This window comes from Phyllobates terribilis, unplaced genomic scaffold (genome assembly GCF_046119375.1).
Source record: "Phyllobates terribilis strain yellow unplaced genomic scaffold, ASM4611937v1 Scaffold_4__5_contigs__length_816908805, whole genome shotgun sequence".
Classification (NCBI taxonomy): domain Eukaryota; kingdom Metazoa; phylum Chordata; class Amphibia; order Anura; family Dendrobatidae; genus Phyllobates; species Phyllobates terribilis.
Window position 1 is genome coordinate 79,777,631 of NW_027362764.1, and position 19,491 is coordinate 79,797,121.

Consider the following 19,491-nt stretch of genomic DNA (forward strand, 5'->3'; position numbering starts at 1 on the left):
AACTCTTGGTAGTCTGGAGTTGGATAAGCAAGGGGTGCATTTGTCACCAACCTGCAGTTTCCGATTTGTCATGACAGCAGAAGTGGTGCTAGAGAGCAAAACCGAGAAAATTTCTGTGTTTGTTGACAGTGTGGCCAGAGTAAGCATGATTGATGCTGAGTTTGTGAAAACTCATGGTCTTGCTTGCTGTACTTTAGCTAAGCCTATTTCCATCTTCGTCATCAACTCGGTGCCACTTGCACAGAAAGCATTTACTCAGATTGTACATAATGTAAAACTGAGGGTGGGGTCAGTTCATTGTGAAATAATCCCTTGCTATATCTTGGACAGTCTTCCCACCCCAATTGTTTTGGGTTTTCCCTGGCTGATGAAACATAATCCGCTGGTAGATTGGAAAGCTGAGGATATTATTGAATGGGGAGATATTTCCCTTGCTACTGTCTCTATGAAATATTACCTGCTTTTCTGTCTGGTTTTGAGGACGTTTTTTCCGAGAAGGGGTATCAGGATTTACCTCCTCATCGTGCATATGACTATCCTATTAACCTGACCCCCGGAGCTATACTACCAAAGTCCAGACTGTATAATCTTTCTGGCCCTGAGAGACAAGCCAGTAAGGGGTTTCACAGAAAATGTTGTAGAGGCTTCAGGTTCTCAGGACGGTCCCAATCAAGGACTGTACGGATCTTCTCCGGATTGATCCAAAAACCCGAAGATGACAACAAGTACCCAAAAACTGCACCTTCTGAACAGCGAAAATACATTTTTCTAGTTTGGCATAAAGATTGTTATCCCTTAATATCTGGAGTACCTGTTTAACATGCCCCCAATGTGTCTCAAAATCAGGTGAGTAAATCAAAATATAGTCCAGATAGTCCACCACAAACCTCCCCACCAAATGATGGAAATTATAATTTATGAAATGCTGGAATGCCGCAGATGCTTTGGTCAAACCGAAAGGCATAACCAGACTCTCGAAATGCCCTTCAGGGGTCTCGAATGCTGTTTTCCATTTGTCCCCATCTCTGATTCTAACCAGATTGTAGGCTCTCCTTAAATCCAACTTTGAGAATACCTTAGCTCCTACAACCTGGCTGAACAAATCAGGAATCAGAGGAAGAGGATATGGCTCTCGGATGGTAATTTGATTTAATTACCAGAAATCTAAACAGGGACATAGACCGCCATCTTTTTTCTTCACAAAGAAGAACCCTGCCGCCACAGGAGAAGATGAAGGGCTAATGTGTCCCTTCTCCACACTTTCCGAAATGAAATCCTTCATGACATGACTAAGAAGGGGTCTGATTTTTTCAAATGGTTGGATGCCTCCCTCCAGGCTTTTTCTTTCTTTCTTAATTAATTAATTAATTAGCCACTGCACCTATACTCAGTCAACCCGATGTTTCCCAACCCTTTATTGTGGAAGTTGATGCATTGGATGTGGGGGTTAGGGCTGTGTTGTCTCAGGGTCAGTCCCCTGGTAAATGGTGTCCATGCGCCTTCTTTTCTAAAAAATTGTCTTCGGCTGAGAGAAATTATGACGTGGGTAATAGGGAACTTTTGGCGATCAAATTGGCATTCAATGAATGGCGACATTGGTTGGAGGGGGCTGTCCATCCTGTTACTGTTATTGCTGACCATAAGAACCTGTAATATCTCCAGTCAGTTAAACCTCTCAACCGCAAGCCAGATGGTCCCTGTTTTTTACTAGGTTCAAGGCTGATGCTTTGTCCCGGAGATACCCTGGTGGCGGCAGCCATGAGAACCCTGCCCCGATATTACAGAAGGGGATAGTCATTTCGGCATTATATCCTGAACTGGAGGGTGAGGAGTTGGAGGCTCAGGGGGACGCCCCTGCCTCCTGCCCTTCAGGAAGGTTATTTGTACCATCTAATGTGCGCCGCAAAGTAATTAAGGAACATCATAACTCTGTGCTTGCTGGTCATCCAGCTGGTAAGGCAACCGCGGACCTCCTCTCTCGTCTTATTTGGTGGCCGGGGTTGCATGGGATGTGATTGAACACGTATCTGCTTGTAGTATTTGCACGTGTTCTAAGGTTTCACATACCCATCCGTCTGGTACTCTTCTTCCGCTACACATACCTAGTAGGCCATGGACACACTTATCCATGGATTTTATTACTGAACTACTGGTTACTGCAGGCAAAACGGTGGTTTTGGTGGTTGTAGAAGGGTTCAGTAAAATGGTTCACTTTGTTGCATTACCTGCACTTTCAAATGCCAAAACACTTGCTCAGGTGTTCATAAATGAGATTGTGAAGCTTTACAGGGTTCCCTCTGATGTGGTGTCAGATCGGGAGACCCAGTTTGTTTTCAAGTTCTGGAAAGCATCCTGTTCGTGACTGGGGGTGCAGCTGTCCTTTTCCTCTGCCTTCCACCCTCAGTCAAATGAACAGACTGAGCACGTCAATCAGAATTTGGAGACCTACCTCGTCTCCAAAAATCAGGAGGATTGGGCATCCTACTTGCTGTTGGCCGAATATGCCATTAATAATCATTGTCAAGAATCCACTGGCAGGTCACTGTTCTTTGGTGAATACTTACGGTTACCATCCACAGTTTGGTACCTTTAGTGGGGGAGGAGCTTCGGGAGTTCCTGAGGAGGAACGTTTTGCTTTGTCGCTCTCCTTGGTGTGGCAGGGGGTTCTGAGTAATTTAAAGATCATGGGAGACAGGTATAAACATATGGGTGACAGAAAATGCTTGCCAGGTCTGGACCTGAATGTAAATGACTTTGTGTGGTTGTCTACCAGGAATATAAGATTGAAAGTTCCTTCTTGGAAGTTGGGACTTAGGTTTATTGGTCCCTATAAAGTAACCGCTGTCATTAACCCAGCAGCGTTTCGTCTTGAACTTCCTCAGGCCCTTAAGGTCCACAATGTTTTCCACAGGTCTTTACTCAAGAAGTACGTGAAACCTCTTGAGTCCTCACCTCTACCGCCACCCCCAGTAATGGTTGCTGGTAATCTGGAGATTCAGATTTCGAGGATTATAGACTCTCATTTCCAACGTCATTCTCTACAGTACTTGGTGCACTGAAAGGGTTATGGTCCAGAGGAGAGGATGTGGATTTCAGCATCAGAGGTGAACGCGCCCAGGTTGGTTCGTTCATTTCATACCTCTTATCCTGAGAAACCCGGTCCTGAGTGTCTGGAGGCCACTCATAGAGGGGGGGGTACTGTCACGGGTGTGTCAGATGTGACAGACAATCACACTGCAATTGGTTGCAGAAGATCTCTTTGTTTGGCATTACAGACACCATCTTAGCTGTTTCACTCTAAAACCCAGTGGCTACCTCCTTCCTGCTAATTGACACCCTGGCCTGGGCGTTTAAATAGTTTCACTTTGCAGCAGGCGTGTGCCGGTGATACTCACATGTTTCCTTGTGAATGCTTGGAGCTCTCAGACTGCTATCTTCCTCTGTGGTGCTAGGAGGATGCTTGGAGTTATCTCTCTGAAGTCGGCTAAAGCTAAGCTACTTTCCCCCGTGTTTGTGCTCATCCCCCCTTCCCTATTCAGGGCTAAGCGCTAGGGAAATACAGGGTTTAGGTTCGCGTGCAGCGATTGGTAAGGAACCAATATAAGGACGTTAGTGGAGACAGGGTGATATCAGTTCAGCCTAGGAGGTCCCCATTTCCCCCTTTTCCCTAGAGTCTGGGCTCCCTTTCCCCGTTCCCTTTGTGTTGCATTTAGTTTTTCACACACCATGCGTGACACCTTGGTCCGAGTGCAATCTGATGTTTTGTTGAATCGCACTCGGACATCAAATAGGCTCATCTGCACCTGCTCTTAGAATGAATTTAACACAATAAATCTATATCTGCTATTTCAAAACATTATAACCGATCCAACAGCTTAATCCTTGTATTATTTCATCCTTTGACCTACTGTACCGCTGTTTCATATATTTTTCTGATTGTGGTGGTCATAAACTTTTCAAGCCTAATAAATATATGGGAAATAACTGATTTCTCCACTTGCTTCTAGCTAACCGAATGTGTCTTTACTGTCTTTAATGTAGTTTTGCTTTTTTTTTGTTTGTTTAGCCTCAACATACCAATGTTTGTTTTTGGTATGTACCGCCCAGTTTAAGACACATGGAGGACAATGAGGAAAGAATGGCAAGACTGGTGAAGGTGAAGTAAATGTTATTTAGGGGATTTTACACTATAAAACAGAAGCAGCCCCCATTGGTACACCACCACCACCAACACATAGACATCAATCAAAAGACAAGAGAGGCCAGCTGGCTAGAGGACCCACTGGCAAAAGGATTTTAAAAAGTGTCCCAACACAAGACCCCAGTCAAGGACCTCTCATACGTCCAAATCAGATGTCATGCTTTGCACTGAGGAGGGGCAACACACCAAAATGCGTGTCTGCAAATTGAGATTCTGGTTTGGTTTTTATCCTAAATCATGTTGCAATGCTTGTTAAGGGGTCAATTTAGGATTGCTAAGTTCAAGTCATCTTCCTCTCTGAAGAGGCAATTTACATATTAGATATATGCAAACATTGAATATATCAAATGTTAACTGCATTACTGTTATATAGACTGTACAAATTAATCAATTCATGTTTGCTCATTAACCACAACAAGGCGACCCTTCTTTGATCGGACTCTAACTTTTCCTATCAGACATACAAATACCTCTCCTGAGCTAAAAACCTACAAAATTAAAGGGCAGGTATAATCCATCACTAATTAAAAGTAGCCCTAGACTGGTGGGAGGAGGAGTTGCTTAGCCAAATATGGAGGCAGTCCCTAACATAATTGACATAAGGTGTCAGTACATGGACACTTTCTCCAGTATGGAGTAAAAGGGTTTTTCCTCATTGGGACAGGACCACCAAGGAGTGGCTGGGGATCCCTACAAGACACCCAACATGGTGTAAATTTTTTTTTAAAAGAAAATACAAAAGCGCAATAGGGACTTATCCAAGTAACACAATGGAAAATAAAGGTAATTGCTCTCACCTTATAGGACTGTGTGTGACACAACCACTAAAAAAAAACTAGGTCTAGATGCTTCAGCTCCCATACGTTAATCTAAGAAAAAGGTTACGAGGGCAATTGAAGTAATCTGCACTTACTGGAAAGATGACATCCACGATTGGGTTAATGCTGGTTTATCGTCAACGCGTTTCAGAGTCACACCGACTCCTTCTTCAGGACAATGATAGAAATGGGTGGTTGTCCTGAAGAAGGAGTCGGTGTGACTCTGAAACTTGTTCACGATAGCCCAGAATAAACCCAAATGTGGATGTTAATTTGTATGGTTGTCCTGAAGAAGGAGTCAGTGTGACTCTGAAACTCGTTGACGATAGACAAGCATTAACTCAATTGTGGATGTTAATTTGTATGGTTGTCCTGAAGAAGGAGTGTGACTTTGAAACGCATTGACAGTAATCCAGCATTAACCCAATGGTCAATGTCATCTTTCCAGTAAGGGCAGATTACTTCCATTGCCCTGGTAACCTTTTTCAACAATTTTTTTCTATCTCTCTTCAGGTAGCACCAGTGATAAAAGCCCGGATGATGGAATATGGAACCACTATGGTCAGTTACCAACCTCATGGAGACAAAGTAAACTTCTTCCGCATGGTGATCTCTAACCCAGCCGCAGCTCATCAAGACATTGATTTTTTGATTGATGAAATTGAACGCCTTGGACAAGATTTATAAAGTGATCCTTAGGGCAGGTGGAAACTCTTAGGTACACTATAGAGTTGTCAGAGCTGTGTGAATGTATTTGTGGTGCGTTATCAGCGTAATTCAATATTGTGCCGTAAAACTTGAGTATAGTAGTATTTGAAAAGCATTTACGCCATATCCAGTCTAGCTTTTAGATAGCCATATTACTTGCAATTCTGATGTCTAGGAAAACGGTATCATGTGTACCTTTTTCATGTGCTAAGCAAAATAATTGCTTCTTTATGTGAATGTGCCAACTGTAAGAAAAAGAGTCAATGTCATACTATGCTTCCTAAGGCAAAGATTTACAGTATTGAAAATGCATTGCCTTTCATAGTATCAAGATGGAATTTCTAATTTATATTTAAAGACATCTAATTTTCCACAAGAGTATATATATGCTAAAAAATAGCCTATTTTCTAAAAGAAATATTTTATTTTGTATGGGTTTCCAAACAATTAAAATCTAATGTACGGTTATTGTTCTTCAACCTTTAAGAAAAAGTTTAACATGCTTGACCCATCAAATCCATATTTCGCAGGTCAACCCAGTAGTGAGTTATCCCGCTAAACAGAACATAAATAATAAAATATTCAGATTATATAGGAAGAATCTATATGTTGTAGTGTCATTAGATAGTTTGTGATAAGGAATCCGCTGCACTTGAAATCACTGAAAAAGTCCTCACATTCAGATTTGGCCAATTTTATTAAAAAAAGGCAAAACCTGAGCAAAATAAAGCAAAATATATAATCATGAGCAAGTCTTATCAGTACTCGAGAATGCACTAAAAATTTAGAAGATAAAAGTAGAACAATAGTGAATGTAATTTTGCTCTAAAACAGATTGGAAAAAAGGGTTTGCTTTGTTTTTATAGGAACAGAGATAAACTATAGTACCATACAGGACCCAGATACGGGAGTGCTGTTTTGGAAGAAAAAGCAGGCTTTCTTTCATAGAGGAGTTCTGTAAATATAACCTGGGTATTTTTTACTTATATAGTCATTCTATATTGATTTTCGGGATTGTGACTGTGTGGTAAGAGGGTATCCTTCAAGTGAAAAAGCATGGCTCTTATTCGCCACGTCAAGTCAAAACATCCAAGCCTAATTTAGCCAAGAACTGTCCCAGTCTTCAAGCTCTGTAACTTGCCATCCATTGGACTGTTCCTATTCACCATCTTTCTGCCAGCACTAAATGAGCTGGGACCTCCTTACCTTAATTTCTTGGCATGCTGTTTTCCTGCCATTGTCCAATGACTTGTTTGCTACAAACTGAAAGCTCAACTCTCTTTTATGCCTTTATGTAATAAACCTGTTTGCTCCTACCCTCCTGTTTGTCAAAGCCTCAACCCCACCTCCTGTAATCCATCCGCAGGTCCCGCCTGCTAGAGATGGATTACACTTGACAACAGGCTGCAGACAGCAAGTTATACAGAGGGAAGACACCTAGTGGTCTGCACTTTGTAGTTATTTTTTTTGGGGGGGGTGGGACAACATCAAATGAGACTGTTTAAAGTGCAGTAACAATGTAAGGACCAAGAAAATCTTTTTTTTTTTTTTTCAGCTTTCAAGTTCCTCTAGGCTACATATACGAAGTCAGCATTATTTCCCAGGAAGTTGCCAAAAGAAGGCTAAGCCAAGTGAAAATCAGTCAACCAGAATTTTCAGTCAATCAGGAAAAGAAAAAGCTAGAAATGATAATTCATGAAATTAGATCAGAATTAGCAGTCAGAACTGAATGTTGGAGTTAAACAATTATATTTTGTTAATAGGGGATGCTCACTTTAAAGGGGTTGTCCAGGCTTACGGTACACGTTTGCAGTAATGCTATGTAAATCCTTCATTGAAGACGGCAGGAGTGGGCGGGCATGTGACGATTTGCATACATGCGGTCACGTGCCTACTAGATGTACACGGCCTCACTCAATACAAGTGAGTTGAAGGAAGCCGAACACGTCTAGTTGGAATGTGGCCGGAAGTATGCAAATCACATACTTGCTTTACTCCCGACTCCGGCACCAGAGAATCCTGACAGTGTGCACTGTGCACGTTGTGAGGATTTACAAGTCTACAGTCACATATACTGACTGCAGACTTGGGACCCAAGCCTGGATATCCCCTTTAAATCTAAATATTTATCTATTGGGATGACCTTGTTAGTTGATATAGGCTCCTGCCTAATGTGGCTCATTGCCAGGGGAGCTAAAATTAGTAAGTTACTAAGTGGCTTTACCCTTTTACGTCTTAGCGATGATGTCAGCTGCGTATTAGGACGATTAGATCGATGCATGGCTTTTGGTCCAGTGATGTCCGTCGTAAGCAGTCCTGGGTGAGCCCATATTATAACATGCACTTTCTGTATAAATGATCCCTGTAGCCTCATAAGACGCACAATTCTTATGCACTGTTACCAATACTTGACCTATGACTTTGTTCTTGATAATTACGTCTCATAAATGTCTTATATGCAGTTAAATTCCTTCCGTATGTTTTGCAGTGTTATAGTGGAACAACTATCATAAATAATATTAACAAGAAGATATTGAAATCTTACTCTAATAGGAAGCAGATTGCTTTCTTTTCTCATATTGTTCTCTATTAATGTTGTATAATAGGAAAAATCTATTTTAAATGTCTATAATATACATAATATATATATTCATAGTTTTTATTCATCAGGATGCATGATCATCTCGGTTTTTAAGGCATCTCATGTATGTTCAATCTCAAGGTGCCATAATCAATGCTAGTATTAATGCACCATCCCCTCCCCCTCCACAGCAATTTTCTTTTCATGATTAACAAAAGCCAGACCAAGCTTGTGAATGCAACTAATTTCAGCTGATTGCTCTTAATTTTGCCATTTCTTTTCTCCCGGAGGAGAAGCACAGTTGGGAGATGATGGGAACTTCTCTTTGCTGAAAGTTCCATGTAGTCTCCATTTAATGCAGGGATTGATAAAAATTAGATATAAAATACTAAGGAAAGTCTATGTTAATCAGCTATATTTGTGCTACATACAGTTATTATAAAGGATTACAGAAGAAGAAATCAGACCAAAAGCCTTTAACACTAATAGAAATAGCTAACAATCAATGCAATAGCAATTTACATAATGTTTTTCTCATTTTATCATTTTTTTCTAGCTTATTTATAACAACTATTAAGAAATTAATAATTAAAATACATTTCTGATTTTGCGTAAGATTAAATAAATAATATAATGGTGTGTTGTAATGTATTAGTAAATAATTCAGGTCCTCCATACTGTAGTAATGTCCTCCATCCTAAGCCCCTTTCTGATATATATGTCCCCCATCCTGGTATATATGTCCTCCATCCTGGTTTATATGTCTCCCATCCTGATATATATATGTCCCCCATCCTGGTATATGTCCCTAATTCTGAGCCCCTCCTGGTACATATGTCCCTCATCCTGGGCCTGTCCTGGTATATATATCCCTCATCCTGGTATATATGTCTCCCATCCTGGTATATATGTCCCCCATTCTGGTATATATGTCCCTTATCTTGGGCCCATCCTGGTATATATGTCCCCCATCCTGATATATATATATCCCCAATCCTGTTATATATCTCCCTCATCCTGGGCCTGTCCTGGTATATATGTCCACCAACCTGGTGTATATGCCCCTTACTGGGCCCATCCTGGTATATATATATCTCCCATCCTGGTATATATGTCCCTCATCCTGGGCCCATCCTGGTATATATGTCCTCCATCCTGGTATATATATCCCTCATCCTGGTATATATGTCTCCCATCCTGGTATATATGTCCCTCATCCTGGGCCCATCCTGGTATATACAGTGGGTACGGAAAGTATTCAGACCCCTTTAAATTTTTCACTCTTTGTTTCATTGCAGCCATTTGGTAACTTCTAAAAGGTTCATTTTTTTCTCATTAAAGTACACTCTGCACCCCATCTTGACTGAAAAAAACAGAAATGTAGAAATTTTTGCAAATTTATTAAAAAAGAAAAACTGAAATATCAAATGGTCATAAGTATTCAGACCCTTTGCTCAGTATTGAGTAGAAGCACACTTTTGAGCTAGTACAGCCATGAGTCTTCTTGGGAATGATGCAACAAGTTTTTCACATGTGGATTTGGGGATCCTCTGCCATTCTTCCTTGCAGATCCTCTCCAGTTCCGTCAGGTTGGATGGTGAACGTTGGTGGACAGCCATTTTCCGTTCTCTCCAGAGATGCTCAATTGGGTTTAAGTCAGGGCTCTGGCTGGGCCAGTCAAGAATGGTCACAGAGTTGTTCTGAAGCCACTCCTTTGTTATTTTAGCTGTGTACTTAGGGTCATTGTCTTGTTGGAAGGTGAACCTTCGGCAAAGTCTGAGGTCCATAGCACTCTGGAAAAGGTTTTCATCCACGATATCTCTGTACTTGGCCGCATTCATGTTTCCTTCAATTGCAACCAGTCGTCCTGTCCCTGCAGCTGAAAAACACCCCCATAGCATGATGCTGCCACCACCATGTTTCACTGTTTGGATTGTATTGGGCAGGTGATGAGCAGAGCCTGGTTTTCTCCACACATACCGCTTAGAATTATCACCAAAAATTTCTATCTTCATCTCATCCGACCAGAGAATCTTATTTCTCATAGTCTGGGAGTCCTTCATGTGTTTTTGAGCAAATTCTTTGCGGGCTTTCATATGTCTTGCACTGAAGAGAGGCTTCCATAGGGCCACTCTGCCATAAATGCCCGACTGGTGGAGGGCTGCAGTGATAGTTGTCTTTGTGGATCTTTCTCCCATCTCCCTACTGCATCTCTGCAGCTCAGCCACAGTGATCTTGGGGTTCTTCTTTACCTCTCTCACCAAGGCCCTTCTCCCACAATTGCTCAGTTTGGCTGGACGGCCAGGTCTAGGAAGACTTCTGGTGCTCCCAAACTTCTTCTATTTAAGGATTATGGAGGCCACTGTGCTCTTAGGAACCTTGAGTAATGCAGAAATTCTTTTGTAACCTTGGCCAGATCTGTGCCTTGCCACAAGTCTGTCTCTGAGCTCCTTGGGCAGTTCCTTTGAGCTCATGATTCTCATTTGGTCTGACATGCACTGTGAGCTGTGAGGTCTTATATAGACAGGTGTGTGCCTTTCCAAATCAAGCCCTATCAGTTTAATTAAACACAGCTGGACTCCAATGAAGAAGTAGAACCATCTCAAGGAGAATCACAAGGAAATGGACAGCATGTGACTTAAACATGAGTGTCTGAGCAAAGGGTCTGAATACTTATAACCATGTTATATTTCAGTTTTTCTTTTTTAATAAATTTGCAAAAATTTCTACATTTCTGTTTTTTTTTCAGTCAAGATGGGGTGCAGAGTGTACATTAATGAGAAAAAAATGAACTTTTTAGAATTTACCAAATGGCTGCAATGAAACAAAGAGTGAAAAATTTAAAGGGGTCTGAATATTTTCCTTAACCACTGTATATCCCTCATCCTGGTATATATGTCCCCCATCCTGGTATATATGTCTCCCATCCTGGGCCCATCCTGGTATATATGTCCTCCATCCTGGTATATATGTACTCCTTCCTGGGCCCATCCTGGTATATATATTCCCTATCCTGGTATATATGTTTGACATCCTCACCTCACACACAGGCCCGATCATTATGTTCCTGACCACATGCATATTATTTGACCACATTTTGTCTCAAACCTCCAAGTAGTTCAGAGCTATATAAAAGCACACATATTGTTCTATGAAATCCTACTTTATAGCTCTGATTTCATACAGAATTCTATTGGACGCCACATTACGGAGATTTTTTTTCCTGTGAACCCATCTAACCTCTTTTAGTGCATAAAGCCTTAAAGGATGTGTACACCTTTGCACAGATTTTTTTTTATTGTTCATTTGCTTCCTTAATGCAAAATTAAACAATGATATATATATATATATATATATAAAGTTAACAACTTCCTATATATTTCATATTCATTTTTTTGTCATTTTGCTTCTGCAGATTGTCTGTTAGTCTTTTATCTAGCTAAGTGAACTGCTAAAATTTTACAAATCCGTCAGAGCTCTTGCTCAGTTATGATGTTTCTTTCTGCTTTCCCCTTCCTTCTGTTAGTCTTAGAGAGCCTTATAGAAAGTGGGCCATATTCAGAGCTCCACATGCTGGAGAGGGGAGAAAGCAAGTACAAACTCAGGGAGGCTACAGATAAGGAGGAAAGCATTTGAAGAGGAAATAATTGCAGTATAGAAGCAGTGCCAGTATATGAGTTAATGAAGACAACTGTACTCTGTATTCACACAGACCTCACATCGAGCCTAAATTACTGAGAGAGACACTCCTACATGAAAATAATGTGAAACTTAGATCAGGCTGCAAACTGCAACCCACCAGCATATATAAAAATCTTTTTATTTTTTTTCAAGTCAAAGGTATCCATAGCCCTTAAGAGCTCATTCATACTTGTGTTTTACAGATCTGTGCTCATTCCATTAAAAAACATTGGCAATTCAAAATGTCTTTATCCACATCTAGATTTTATTGTTTTATGTGAATGGAGTTTTTCCAGCACGCATCATGTTCCAACAAATCTCCATCTTTTTTTACCCACAGAAGTCAATGAATTAAATAAAAAACAAAATGCATTTTCAGTGTTTCCATAGTGTACCGGGGCTTATATGTTTTAATTTTTATTTTATCAACTGTAGCCCTGCAACATTTGAAAAAGAGCAAAAAAATCAGTAAAAAAAAAAAAGTGAATCAAAGATGGATGAAAACAGATAGTTAAAGAAGCAAAACAGAACAAAAAATGGAGCAAGTCATAGAGAAATATCCATGTTGCACATATTGTATTTTTACACTGCTGTCAATGACCCACTACACAAAACCCTGCCACTTTTGTTATGATGCAGTACAGCGAAAAAAGTGGCCATTTGTATTCCATTGCTAAGGTAAGAAGTAACTATGAGAATTTTTAATTCCCATGAAGAAAATATTAGAATTTTTTTTCTATAAAACTAACCTCCATAATACCGTATTTTTCAGACCTTAAGACGCACTTTCCCCCCCCCACATTTGGAAGGAAAATGGGGGTGTGTCTTATGGTCTGAATACAGGCTTACCGGGGAGTTGCGGTGATGGTGGAGCGGGATCACAAGGAAGCAGGGTCCCTCCGTCTGGAAGCCGGCGGCTGCAGAAGCTGTGCGATGCTGTAGGCCCAGTATCGGTGGTCAGGCAGAGCTTTACTGGCGCAGACTGGGATCTCGACCCAGCCGAGATCTCAACTGCATATGCGCTGCCTCTGACAGCCATCTTCCTGAAGCCGTGAACCTCAGAGAAATGGCTGCCGAGATCTCATACTGTGCATGCGACGGCCCGGGAGGCCTTCTGGAAGAAGGCTGCTCTGCTTCACCACTGACACAGGGCCCACAGCATCTCACCACTCCTGCCTCCGCCGGGTTCCTCAGGGAGGGACCCTGCTTCCTGCTATGCCGCTCCACCACCACCGCAACCCCCTGCTGCTGGGGCACCGCCTTCTCCCATCCAGGGCCCTCTGCAATGCTACACTTCTGCTGGCTTCCTGAGGGACCCTGCCTCCTATGACCCCCGCTCCACTGCCCCCCCAGGTAAGAGACCTATTCAGACTATAAAATGACCCCCATCTTATAAAATAATATTTTTCCCACTTTCCACCCCAAAATTTGGGGTGCGTCTTATGGGCCGGTGCGTCTTATAGTCTGAAAAATACAGTAATTACATTTATTTATTTTAATAATAATAATAATAATAATAACAATAATGCAAAATCATGTCCAAAAATATTAATTAATATTAATTTAATATATATTTATTTATTTATTTTTTTATTTATATATATATATTATAAATTTATCTTTATTAAGTTTCAAAGAGAAATACAATTGCAAACACAAGGCACTAATTGTGCCGGAAATAGCAGGTCAAACATGACCACATGGAAATAACGATAAACAGTACCTTCATAACTTTTACAAATATTTTTAACATATTTTTTTTTAGATATATATATTAGTTGAATCTATGTATTAAAAAAAGAAAAAAAAGTTTTAGATCAAAATGTCAACCATTTATAAAAAGAAAATTAGTTGAAAAATAGAAAGCTATTAATTGTATCATAACACTACTACAACTGCTGCTGCTACTAATGATGACTAATAACTACTACAATAACAAGATTAATAAGGTTAGAAACTAGTTATTATTGTACTTGTGTTAGCACTGGTATTTTATTCTAATTTTAATTCTAATATTAATACTTCTACTATTAATTAACTCTCTATTACTGTATATAAAACACAACTCACACTACCTGTTTCATATTTTCATTTCCTAACTCTCGATTCTCATCATCACTATTTCCCTCCTGCCATTACTCACGTCACATTCGCACAGACACCTTTTTTTTTTATCCATTTTATCTCCAAAAATCCTATTCCGTAAATGTTGAGTTCGTATTCGGTACCTTTAATTTAAGAAATGGAGTGCAACGTGAGGTTCTGCTTTTGCACACATACGTGGTGTTGGTCTTATGTCACGCAGATGTGAATTAAGAAAAAGAAACGACGTTGTCTGTGACTGTGTTGCCTTTCCTATATTTAATATTACTGTCTCGTCACCTCAGATTGAGGTTGTGTATAGTGTTGCAGTTCAGCCTGTGTTGCTGTATAAGCTTTGTACAATATATTATTGAGATGAGTTTTATTTTTTAGTACTCTTGTATTATTCAATGTTGTTATCGTGAAAAATTGGCTTATTACAGATTTTTTGGACCAATATACTTTTCTTACGAGAAATCGCTGTCTATAGCACAATCGATAGAAACGGTCCCTTCTGCCTGTTAAGGTTTTAGCTAATGATTTTTAATATGTATCGGTGATCGGATCACTGACATTCAGTAACCAAAATAGACCAAATATCCCCTCTCGTATGGTTAGGAAAACCGCACAGAAATGCTGAATGGGAGTTTTTGGTGATTGTGATTGTCACTATTTTCTATGTTCTTTCTCAATGTCTTAAGAGTGTACTTACGGGTCTTTGTTAATTTTGTATATGTTGTGTATAAAAGAAGATTCTGTTGTCTTTATGAAGGGAAGACAGTTACTTCCGTCTACCAAATAAATATATGTGTTTTACTAAAGTACTGTATTTTATCAATGTTGTCTATTTTAAATGTAATAAAGATGTACAGATGTGATCATTATTATTATTATTATTATTATTATTATTATTTTTATTATGAATATTACACTTTGCTCAATACTGCCATTTTCATTGGTAGAGATATGTGCATGGTCACTATAAGGCCATGTTCACACGTTCAGTATTTTACATCAATATTTGTAGGCCAAAACCAGGAGTGGAAAATTCAGAGAAAAAATATAATAGAAACACGTCACCACTTCTGTATTTATGCACCCACTCCTGGTTTTGGCTTACAAATACTGATATAAAACACTGACCAAATACTGAACATGTGAACGTGGCCTAAAAAGCACTTTTATCAGAGGCATGCCCATCCAAAGGGCCCAAAGAAATCCCGGTGCCCATAGCAAAGATCTTTTGGGGTCCACACATGGAACACTAAATAACCCATTGGATTTCCATGATTGTGTCGTGGAGCCCGCATTTAACCATTCAGATGCCATGGATGCAGCTCGTCGTTGTATCTAAGGGGCTTCTGCCATTAGAGCAAACCTAAACAGCAATCACCCGTCAGGTAATGGAGCGGGTTCACCACATTAGCCCGCACCAAACATCATATGTTGGGAGAAGTGTGCAGACGCCAGGTGAAAGGGGGTATTCTTCACCAGGTTCCCTTGCTAACAAGCCCCATAGTAGTTGCATGGCCTGCCACCATTGGTGGTGAGCTACTGTCCATCTGTTAGCTTATCAATGCCTAGCCTATCTATCAACTCTCTTCAGTTAACACCACCTGCCATAATGATCACAATAATGCCAAACAGTGCTGAAACTAATGTGCTCTATACAGTTACCCGCAGTGTCAACCAGTGGCCATTTTAATAATCCTATACAGAAGCCATATCAATGGTGCAATGCAGTGGTCATATTAATGGTCCCATAATCTGGGTATATAAATACCGCCATACATTGCTCATTTCAATAGCACTATGCAAAAAGATGAGCAACTGTATAACTTAGCAAGTCTCCAATTACATATGACCTCCCCAGATCCTTTCTGATCTTCCAATAACTTGTTGTGGCTTTTCTCTTCACCCGCTCTGTGGACAACACCTTCAAGACTGACAGAACCAAGGACTCCCTGTGCACCTATTCATGGTGCGGCAGCACAAGCTGTAATGCAAAAGGAGAAAAGTGCTTAAAGGGGTATTCCCATCTCCAAGGTCCTATCCCAATATGTAGTAGGTGTAATAATAATAATATTAGCAAATATCTCCAATTAGAAATGTAGTATAGTATTTTTGATTTGCTATGTCTCTTTCCTCATGTGCAGGCATTGCAGGACCTAAGGTATCCATGGTTACGACCACTAGCAAGTAGCTAACTGTGACTTTATCAGTGGACGTAACCGTGGATACCTAAGGTCCTGTATTGCCTTCACATGAGGTAAGTGGCATAGCGAAGCAGAAAAACTATACTACATTTCTAATTGGAGATATTTGCTAATATTATTATTATTACACTTACTACATATTGGGATAGGATCTTGAAGATAGGAATACCCCTTTAAGTGTGAAAATTCTGTTTTTTTGAGATGTTGTATGAAAAAGGGGACTACAGGGTTCTGATGATTTCTGGTGGACCTTCTTTATTTCCCCAGACATAGAAAAGATCTTCAGTTGCAGAGTTGAATTATAGGCTCAGGTTTATGACCATCAAATTCAACCTTTAAAGAGTATCTAAACTTATTATTTATTTATTTAGCCATTAGGTATCTCTACCAAATACTGTTGTTTCAATTCCCAGTTCCCATGCTCCTTTAGAAGTTCCTTTGAACTGCTCCTCGGCAATATCCATGCACTATATTGAAACAGTCTGTGTATGGGACTTTCCCTGTCTGAGCCTCTCTGCTTCAAACCTCTGTAGTCAAACAGTTTAATTCATATTTTAGATTGTAAAATATATTACCCTGGGACGGCTCTCCATAACAACCATAACAGATTAGCCATCAACTTTTGTTTTCAAATCTGCAGGGGAGAAATGAATAAGGGAGCTTAATCGGTTTACACAACCTTTTTTTACTTCTTTTGATGGTCTAAGCCCTGCAAGCTGCTCAGAAAGATATGATTAAACAAAGAGATTGAAAAAAAACTTGGTGGAATCAGAGACAATCATGTAAGCTCAGCTGCAGAGAAGATAACAGACTGGACACTGTCTAAAAGTGGCCGGTCTGAATGGACAAATATAGTGGGTAAAATAAGTATTGAACACGTCACCAATTTTCTAAGTAAATATATTTTAAAGGTGCTATTGACATGAAATTCTCACCAGATATCGGTAACAGCCCATCCTACCCACACAGGCAAAGAAATCAAACTGTAGATGTCCATAAATTAAGTTATGTGTACTAATGAGAAGTGACACAGGAAAAAAAAGTATTGAACTCGCTTACTGAAATTTATTTAATACTTCATGCAAAAGCCTCCTGTATGGAGAAACTAGTCGCATGTATTGCTCAGGTGTGACTTTGGCCCATTCCACGCAAACACTCTTCAGATCCTGAAACTTCCATTGGCGGACTTATGATAAAGTCATATGGCAAGGCTCATTAATAGTGTTGAGCCACCCCCGTAGTGTTCGAGTTCGGTTCGGTTCGCCGAACTGTTTGTCGAACACCTTCGAACACCGTTAAAACCAATGGCAGGCAAACAAATACACATAGAAACACATAGAAAACACCTTCAAAGGTGTCCAAAAGCTGACAAACTGCTCAGAAGACATAACTAACACATGGAAAAGTGACAAGTACATATAGTCATGCGAAAAGAAAAGAGGTGGAGGAGTAAAAGGAGGGGGAGACACAGATATAGGCATGTCATGCCCTTCTAAAATCCAAAAAGTGAGATGCCGACACGGCCAGTCCGTTCCTGCCCGTGCCACCTCCGTGTCGCCGGGTTTGTGCCAGAGCCGCGGTGGACCCTGACGGCCAGCCCCCCCCCTCTCCCAATACTGGTGCCTGTCCGCTGGTGGGTCGAGCGAGCCCCCCTGTGGTGGAGGCAGCTCTAAGCTTTTTAATTTAAATTGTCTCTCTAATTTGAATGAATACACTTTAAATCCTTTTACAAGGATCTATTGGAGGGCAAGTCTCATGCCAGCAGCCGCGTAATTCCAGCTCCAGTAGCGTCCACTAAAGCTGCTGCAGTTAAAAAGCTTTAATAAGGATCGAGCTCGGCTGTCCACCGCAAGGCGTCCTACCGCCAGTCCCAGCCCCTATGCCTTGGGGTGCCTCCTGATGCTCTTCACTGAGTATCCCGTGGTCCCTAAGCATTTCCTTTGAAAAAATTAAGTGTCCAAACTACAGGTGGTGTAGCTTGCTTAGCAGCCGGGATAATCCGCTGACTAGCAGACACTGCTACTAGGCACAAAGTATTTCCTGCGCTAGATGCAGTTAAAAATTTGTAATTAGATACTCTCGTTGGATGCTGAGAAAGCATTCCATAGAGTCTCCTGGCACGCCATATATTATTCTCTTAAAAAGCTTGGGGTAGGGGTCTAGGGGACCCTTTTATAGCCAAAATCACGGCCCTGTATCGCAATGCGTCACCTAGGCTGAAGATAAATGGAACTGTAGCACTCCGAGGGCTCGGTTGCTGCAGAGGTATTACACCTCACCCAGAAGTGTGATATCTCACTCTCAGGTAAGGATGGAGTGTGGATCAGGACCCTGACACCTGCATGCATTACACCACATTGCCGTGGGGCAGGGCGACCAATATGACCCTGAGATGGGCACGACAGTCCCTGTCCCTGGCTGGAGTGGGAGGAGGGAACACTGAGGAAGGGGAACCCTGTAGTGCAGGAGCAGGGAGGAAGCAGTTCCTGGGTGCATTGAGAAGGGAGCATAAAAGGTGGGCACCATCTTAGTTCAGTGGAGAGCAGAAGTGACAGGGAGCAGGGGCTCTGCATGAGCTCTGCTTCAGAGGTGGGCCTAGTAACAGAGGCCCAGGCCTGGAAGAGGGAGAAGGAAGGAAGAGGAGCGGAGAAGGCTACAGGAACGAGGAACGAAGGGATCCCAGGGGTGTGGACGGGCGAGTCGCCACCACACGCCCGAATCCACCTGCGTGGAGGGGTCAGGCCAAAGGGGGAGACCGGTCCCCGAAACTAGTGGAGGCGGGAAACGACCCTCAGCTAGAAACCGGAGGCTGTGACATTTTATGTGGCGCAGCCCCACGCTACACCCGCTAGGAGGGCAGCACATAGGGTCAGGGAAACTGGCGCCAAGTTTACCAAGAGGAGGCCCGAGGCAGCCGGACAGAAGGGTTGGTAAGAAAGGCCAGACAAAGGACACACAAAGGGGGTCCTGTGAAGCGCTCCAAAGTTATCTGGGAGTTGTCTGAGCCCCTCACCTGGTGAGCACAGTACGACGTGGGCAGCCGTTACCTGCAGAAGTGGTCTGGATAATAAGAACTGTGAGTAAAGGCCCTGGACTGCATCACTGACTCCGTGTCGTTACTGCTGCTGCTCTGCACCATCACTCCCATCCTCCGCATACACTGCCCTGAGGCTATACTCCTCCCGTGGGGAGTTATGCTACGCT

At 41.4% G+C, this 19,491-nt stretch overlaps 1 protein-coding gene across 2 annotated transcripts in view; it reads left to right on the top strand.

Annotated features, from left to right (window-relative positions):
- GAD2 (glutamate decarboxylase 2) overlaps positions 1–9,608 on the top strand; it is a 200,474-nt gene extending 190,866 nt beyond the window's left edge. Inside the window, exons 15-17 of one of the 2 annotated variants that reach the window (XM_073677533.1) lie at positions 4,067–4,156; positions 5,533–5,737; positions 7,283–9,608. In XM_073677533.1, coding sequence (XP_073533634.1) covers positions 4,067–4,156; positions 5,533–5,706 — 264 coding nt within the window. In that variant the 3' untranslated portion in view covers positions 5,707–5,737; positions 7,283–9,608. Of the gene's footprint in view, positions 1–4,066; positions 4,157–5,532; positions 6,473–7,282 lie in introns of those variants that run through there. The other variant, XM_073677532.1, reaches the window with a different exon arrangement.
- The last annotated feature ends 9,883 nt before the right edge of the window (positions 9,609–19,491 follow it).